The sequence below is a fragment of the Dermacentor andersoni genome, chromosome 4, assembly GCF_023375885.2.
Source record: "Dermacentor andersoni chromosome 4, qqDerAnde1_hic_scaffold, whole genome shotgun sequence".
Classification (NCBI taxonomy): domain Eukaryota; kingdom Metazoa; phylum Arthropoda; class Arachnida; order Ixodida; family Ixodidae; genus Dermacentor; species Dermacentor andersoni.
Window position 1 is genome coordinate 60509223 of NC_092817.1, and position 8115 is coordinate 60517337.

General features: G+C 46.9%; 1 protein-coding gene across 1 annotated transcript; it reads left to right on the forward strand.

The window, feature by feature from the left end:
• The first annotated feature begins 1255 nt into the window (after positions 1 to 1255).
• On the forward strand, positions 1256 to 3131 carry LOC126536724 (very long chain fatty acid elongase AAEL008004-like). The gene has a single exon (XM_050183741.2). The coding sequence runs from the start codon at positions 1390 to 1392 to the stop codon at positions 2203 to 2205; it is 816 nt and encodes a 271-aa protein (XP_050039698.1). The 5' UTR covers positions 1256 to 1389; the 3' UTR covers positions 2206 to 3131.
• The last annotated feature ends 4984 nt before the right edge of the window (positions 3132 to 8115 follow it).

The window sequence follows — 8115 nt, forward strand, 5'->3', positions numbered from 1 at the left end:
AGAAGTGAACGACTTTTCTTTGTTATTGCAGGCAATAAGTTTTATTCTGTAAATTCCTGTTCTAGGTTTGGCTGACTTTATATGAAGAATACACGCACATTACTTGCGTCGCAAGCCACCGTGGAAAAATTGAAAGAAACGATGCAAGAGGCTGCGCGGAAGACGAAAGATGTATCCTCCAAGCTTCACGACGAATGACAAATTTTGATATGTGCATCATGAGTGTGAGAATAGACAGGTACCGCGTAAGTGTGTGTCCTCGCAAATTCTTACTAAGCATTTGAGAGAACTATCGCGGGGAGGTATCGTGCGGTAACCTGAACTGAACACGACGGTGTGGTATATTTTGCAAGGTGAATTCATTTTTACTTTGTGCCACATGAATAATGTAAAACGAAAAGATTACCAGCCGAGTTTTCATTGGTCTATTTCGCGTTACGTGTCATTTATACTGCGTAGGCGTATTAAGTTTTGTAAGTTTAGTTCCTTTTGAAGTTTCAATACTTACAAGGGGTAAGAACACTAATGACAGGAATTATTTCTCACCCATGTTGGTAGCACTAGCAATGAGGAAAATGTGCAGTAGACGATTCCTAAACTATTGAGACCCCCCCCCCCCCCCCCCATCACATTATTTCCTATAAATAAAAATCTCGGTGGAAGAGCGATCAGACGTTCTGGTTTCTTACTTGGAAGAATGGAGAATCTAACCTTGAAATTAGTGCACGCCTTGTCACCCCCAGAACAGTTGGGAACAAAAAAGAAACACACACACGACAGCATGTTTTGTTGATGTCGTACGTTGTAATCTCTTCGCATTGACGAAGGGATGTTCGATTATAAATTTCCACTATACACATGACCGAAGTTTATATATACATATATATATATATATATATATATATATATATCTTCCGAGGGATGTTATTTGGGGCAGAACACCAAGGTCCCAAATACTGGCAACAAATGAGCCAGATTTCTTCTTGCGTACACAGTCCGTGTGCTCATCTACACGTGGCCGCGCGTCGGACAGCGAGCGGAGTGCACGCGCTCTTACCACACTTAGTGCTAACGACTGGGACGACTTTCAGAATCTCATTTATGCAGTGGTACAACAGTTTCAGCGTCTCGGTTCTAATGGAACTTGCTTTATGGAGTTGGTCGCCAGGCTTGTCGTAGGCACTAAACGAGCATACGCCCTGTTTTCAAGCATTTAATGTTCCTCAACCCCCTCTCGAGGCTCAGGGCACGATTTGCCGTCTGACTCGCCGCCGACTCCCTTTAGACAGTGAGGCATCAAATCTGCTCCACTCAGGCGCCGAGGGCCCGCGGTGGTGGCTGCTAGAGAGAAACTAGGGTACCACTGCACAACTATCGCTCGCGAACGTCATGGCTGCAGTTTCATCCGAAGAGAATGTCTTCCGGAGAGACCCACGCACCGCTGGTTGGGCCTTGGTCGGCAACGCACAGTTCCTCGTGCTTCTCCTGTCCTTTTACGTATACGTCGTCAAGATCGGTGGCCCTCGCTTCATGAAACAGCGCAAACCCTACGAGAATATCAAACCTATCATCATGCTCTACAACGCTGCCATGGTACTCGCTAACTGCTACTTCGTTGGAGCGTTTGTCTCCAGGACCTATTTGGGCGGTGGCTACAGCTTCATTTGCCAGGGAATCGACTTCGAAGCGCGTGACGACGTGACCATGAGCCTCCTGACCCACTACTGGATTTACTTTTGGGTTAGGGTCTCGGATTTCTTGGATACCGTCTTCTTCGTGTTACGCAAGAAGCATTCGCACGTGTCCCTCCTTCACGTGGTCCATCACGTCCTAGTAGTCTTCAACGGCTGGTACGGCCTCGCCTACGGAGCGGATGGACACGCAGCCTTCGCAGTGATCTTCAACTGCTTTGTGCACGTGGTAATGTACAGCTACTACTTCCTGTCCCTCTTCGGACCATCCGTGCGGAAGCACCTGTGGTGGAAGCGCTACCTGACCCAGCTCCAGATGTTTCAGTTTGTTGTTCTGATTGTGCACGTGCTGATCCCGTTGTTCATCGATTGTGGCTACCCAAGTATGCACATCTACATTGGACTGCCGCAGGGCTTCTTCTTTCTCTACATGTTCCTTCGCTTCTACGGCTGTGCTTACGACGACGGAGAGAAAGCGACTCAGGATACAGCCGGCAAAACGAAGACCAAATGAGCAGGAAGTAACGTTGCTCTCTAGTGCCCGTATTAACAAAACGCTGTGATGATAAAATTGTTCGTAAGAGAAAATGCCAACCTATTCAGACGAAGGCGGTCAGCAAATAGCAAAAAGCGCTTACGAACGAAAAGCTTAGAGAATTCGGCCCCAGGTTATCCTCACTGTATGCTCGAGATCTGTGACAGTAGCTTGTACTTTACAGGAATAACTTTTATATTTTTCTGGTACAAAAACTTTTCTGCTCGTCAAAAGGAAAGCAAGTGGTGTGCCTACTTCCGCTACACAAGAACGTGGTACGACAGCTACGCATAGTTACCATTTCAGTTATAACATTGGATAGATACAAGCAGTTAGTGCCGTGTCTTAAAACAGTGCCGTGATGTTGAACAGAGTGATAGACGCCATTCAGCGCAACCGCAAGCAGTGTGCACAAATGTAAAACTTATTCTGTGCTATGTGATCACTGAATGAACGGTAAACCGGAAAATATCTCCCCCCCCCCCCCCCTCAAAAAAGTAGTCTTTGAAGTTACGAAACACGTGAAGTGCAATACAGAAATTTCTTTGGGTGATCTTGTTCTAGTGTTCCAATCTGTCAAAGTAAACACGTTTCGTAAGCCAAAAGTCTATGCATCTGCTTTTCTTGGCCTGGAAGCTGCACTGCGTGTTGTGATCCCCTAATCTACAGGTCTCATAGCGGTCCCTTGGCAAGTACTTACAGATTGCTTACATGCTAAAGTATCTAGTTCGTAATGAGAGCTATAGTCGGTGCTAGAGGACGTTTCGAGACGGGCAGCTCTGCCCCACGTTTGATTGATTAATGAGAGCTATATATACTGTAAGTTTAAGTGATCCCACAACTACTTACGCTTCAGCTTCTTTATTTTTTGGTGTCAAAAATAAAGATATTCATCATTCATTGAATTCGTGTAATGTGTGTGTGTGTTTAGCTTTTTATTTTCGCAACGCAAGCTATAGTGCTAAGTTGGTCCGGCTGTTGTAAAATGGCTCATGAAGACACAATTTTGGAAACCCACGAAACAGCTTCACACTATTGGCGTTTTAAGAAACGTGATATTGTAGGATCGGGCACACTGCATCTCATTTTAAAACTTCGTAGCCGTCGCATTCGCATGTCAGTGTGGCGGTGCTGCGGGAAGGCGATGAGCTCCACTCTCCCTGAAAACGGAGGCATGAGCTGCGTGAATTTCTTGTGGCGAGCAAAGCTTGTACGGAGCAATGGACTAGGGTGAAGGGAATAACGTATTGTCGGTGCTCGACTGGCGGATCTACAATGTGCGACGTATGCTCGCTGCCAGTGACTGACGTTGAACAATTCTGGACAGAATGCAAGTACGTGTTCGACATCCTTTTGATGAGAGCGAATTGCGAAAACGTTCGTGTGCACCCATGGGTGCACTCTTAAAGAACCGCAGGTAATCAAAATTAATCCGGAGTTCTTCGCTATCTGCATGCCTTATAATCAGATCGTGGTTTTGGCAAGTAAAACCCCATATTTCTTAAACAGCTTTTTTCCCTCGTTATCTCGAAAGAACAACTGCTGATAACGTGCACAACGTGATGCGCACACTAGAGCAGTGCACATGCATGCATGCTCTACGCAGCGCGCGTACTTTGTGCGCGTGGCTGTTCGTGTGTTCGCCTTCCGATTCTCTCTTCGTCCACGTAACGTCCTAATCTTTCGCTCACATGGAGCAGCAGGCCAGAAGCGCTCGCTTTGCTACGACATCTCGGCCTCATTTCAAACTTGAAGATAGTGTTAAGCGTTTTTATCACTACTCGGTGAAAATTTCAATTGCGCAGTGATTTCGAGGATGTTTTTATGCCTCGAAACCACAGAACATTTTTTTGGCAGAAATAAACTTACGACAAACGGATAAAGTGCAAAGTTAAGTCCCGTTTCTTGCCTACGACAATGTCCGAAAAAAAAAAGGAAATTCGCGCAGAATTAAGCTGCCACTAATTGTGGAAGTGCGCGATAGCGTGTTTGTTTATGCATCGTTGTCTCTCTTGTATATATTGTATATACATCTTTATATGTGACTTCTGCAACGTAACAAGTCGGTGAGAGGTGCGGAGTACCCACGAGAAACAACAACGGAGCTCCGCAGTGGTCGTCACCTCGGACTGGACAAGATTACGGACGAAACAGAACCTGACGTGACGCGGTCCACATCAACGCCTACAACCCCGACGGTAGTGCTGGCTCATCCGCGGGCTCTAGGAACGTTCTGCGGCACCGATCACCTCGACGTGGAAGGCTGGTTCACTACGTATGAGCGCGTAAGTGCCCACAACATATGGGATCCGATGATTGTGTTAGCTAATTTGGTATTTTACCTACAAGGCCCGGCGAAGGTGTGGTATGACAACCCCGAGGAAGAGCTTAACGACTGGGGAACTTGCAGACAGAAGCTGAGGGACTTGTTCGGCTGCCCCGTCTGGCGGAAGAGCACTGCTAAGAAAGAACTAGCGACCTACGCCCAGACGTCTACAGAATCATACGTCTCATACGAATTATACGACGGCCCAGAGCTGGCCATCCAGCTCCGAACTTTTGAGAGCCGCCTCCAAGCGGCGACGACGCCGACGGATAAGGTCCCCGGCGGCCCCCGCAGCCGGGGCGGTGTCGGGAGAAGCGAGCTCGAGGCTTCCTGTACGTTGGTAACGGCCGCCGTTATGGACACGTCGCGAACGGCGGCAGTTTTGGTACCGTTATTGCCGGCGCATTCCCAGAGCATGTGTCGCAACGTTGCTCTGTGTCCGCACGCTTTACACGCATCAGTCCGGTATAACCCTTAGTAACAGTAACAGGCAGTGCAAGGATAGGTGTGCGCTTGCAGTAAGGGTGGTTACGTCCTCGTTCCTGTTTAACTTATGAAAGACGCGCATTCCCGCCACCGCACGATAAATTATGCAGCCAATGAGGTTAAAGGTTTTCTTTAATCTCCTTGGTTGCAGCATAGTATTCTGGCGCCAGCTAGTTTGCATGCACCCGGGGGATGAGGGCTATGCGTGCGAGATTTGGATGCACATTTTTGCGACTTTTCCCGCCTTTTTCGTTTCGTTCTCATTAGTCGCATCACACGCGAGAGGCTTCAGAAAGGATGACATGAACCAGTGCTGGCATACTTGATAGCGCAAGTAAACTTTTTATTGATTACACATATCGGAGGCCCATGTGACGCACGAGAGACATCAGACAAGTAGCTTCACGAATCAGTGCAAACACAAATCGTAACTAGCTATCGCAAGTAAAAGAAACCTCAAATCTTCTGTGTAACCGACGTAATTAGTCGTGTTTATGCAATATTACGCAACGCAGATCAGCGGTTCACCAACCATAATATTATAGTGGCTATCCTACTCTGTATATACTATACAGATATATAGAAAAAACAAAACTAATAGATCAAAATCTTAGCATTCGAAATCTTATCCAATCTTAGTTTCGCAGCTCATAGTCACGCGACAGTGGCGCCATCTACTGCACTGGAAAGTGGCATTCGTGGATCACTGCTTTTGGGGGTCATTTCTTTAGGAAAATTTTCAAGACGCAAACAATTTGTGGCCACATTTATAAACCTTCTTCTACGTAAGCATGCCTTTTAATTGGGTGGCGTTTGAGTGCTGGCCAGTATCGCCGTGAGTGAGGCGATAAGGAGACCGAACCAAAGCTGCGGAAAATAACGAGCTGCCCTTCCGAAAAATAATTTTGTGAGTACGAGGATTTCTTTTTTTCAAGTAGATGAAGGTGAGTATTACAGCACACGCAAACATAGATAATTTGAAAGGTCGGGCGAGTGGCTTGACATTTACTAAAAATCTAATATTATTTCTGGTTTTCACAAACGAAGAAAATCTTGATAAATACGTCAGTTTATCATCTATCACTTTCGTGTCGATTGATTTGCTCGAAAATTTTAGCGGAGCGTTTTAGGCGGTTTTCTATTTTCGATTCTTTGCTACGGCTGTCGGTCCCTTGTTAGCCCCCCGATAGCTGCATAGTCTTAAAGCACCTGCTTTCCTTCTTATGTGGGCTTTTATTTTACACCGGCTGTAGTTCAGAGCAATTCAACACTAATTGTGTCCAACAGTCCAATCTTTCAGTTACGCCGTTCTCGTCAGGCCATCAGTGTCCCACATAGCTTCATTTAACAGTCACTATCCAAATAAAAATATAATAAAAAAATTCGGCCACCACTGCATATTGAACTGCTGACCCTGCGGCATGTGCACACGTTGGGGAGCCGGACGTTATAAGCATCGAATTCGCATGCAAGCTCCGTGCTTGTTCAACTGTACGCTGTTTTAGGCTTGTAGCGCAGCTCAGAAAGAGCAAGAAAGGAAGGAGGTAGGGGTAATCAAAGGGAACAGAAAACAGAGTGAGCGTTCCCTTTGATTACCCCTACCTCCTTCCTTTTTTGCTCTTTCTGAGCTGCGCTACAAGCCTAAAACAGTCATGACATACCAACTCGCCCAAACCGCCACACTCAATTGTACGCGTTCTCGCGCACCACAAAGACTCTGAAGCAGTGGCGTTTGTGCACGTATGCATTTCGCAGGCCAGGGTAGGTAATACTGTAGTAGACAGCCATTGCGAACATCGCAAACAACTTGTTCTTGGGAACCTATGCTGCGATTGTAATGCCGGATGAGTCGCTGAAGTCTGCTGAGTTTATTTCTCCAGGCATTAGTGTAAATTTTCTAATCTCTGTTGATTAAGATGAAGCTAGCTTGTTTTCTAAACACTTTTGAAGAAGACACCTCTGTGACTGCCTCTGTCTCTGCGGTAAACGCTATTGTGTGTGTGTTCGCGTGTCACTTGTTCTTCCTTTCCTTCGCCATCTCCTGTTTGCTTTTCTGCCCCCTTCCTCCTCCACGAGTCTACGGTAGCAAAACAGGTGCAACCTGATTTAGCTACCTGTCTTTCCTCTTCTTTATCTCTCTCTCTCTCTATTTTCTTTCTTGCCTGCAAACAAGCCGCGGTCTGCAGAGTAATTGACTGGCAAGCATTGTGGCAAGTTGATAGGGCTCAAAATTTTGACCTCCCACGATGACCAAATATGACGATGTAATCTCAGGCTGTAAGCGCTCCCTCGTACACTTCTATCGTTTACTGCAGCTCTAGCCGGTTAATCACGGTTTCGTACAGCTTTGCTGGCAATAAAGACGACCCGTCATGCTTCTAATTCTGATTCCTCACTCGAGCTAGGCGGCCCACACTTGGTCTAAAGGTAAAAAGAAAGGCAATACATGCGGTAAAGGTTGTGGCCTGCGGCTCTCGACCTCACCTGCACTTGCGGGTCTCCTTTATACGCAAGTCACTAAGACAGGTTCTATCCAGAAACACCGTATACAAAAAGCCATCCTCGACGATTTATGCGTCTGCATGCACCTTGCCATTCGTGGCCCGTTAGCAGTGTCTGATTAATCTTCCTCCGCAGACGTCCACAAGAGTCTTCGGCTACCATCCATGCTTGCATGTGTTGCTGAAAGGAATGTTCATGCTTCTTGGTGTCATTGCTTTCCTAATGGGCCCCTTTTTTGCGCCCCTGTCATCTACTACACGTGGAAACCTTCCGTACGTCTTAATGACTGCAGCCAGAGAAACTACAATCCTTATTTAAAGTATTTAAAGCAGCGCCGTGCCACGTACAAGCACGGTCGTCGTCGCAACGAGGCTGCATTTGTGCGCGCACAAAGCGCCGGTGCCGACATGCGAGCACACGCCCAGCTCTACAGGCCACTAATGCTTTACGATTCCCTTTCACGCTGATGCACCTCTTGTACAACGAGGACTAACATTTACCTGCCGGCCGCTCGTTAAGACTTCAAAACTCCGGGAAATGCGTTGGCACTCCTCAAACGGACAGAGACGGCGGAG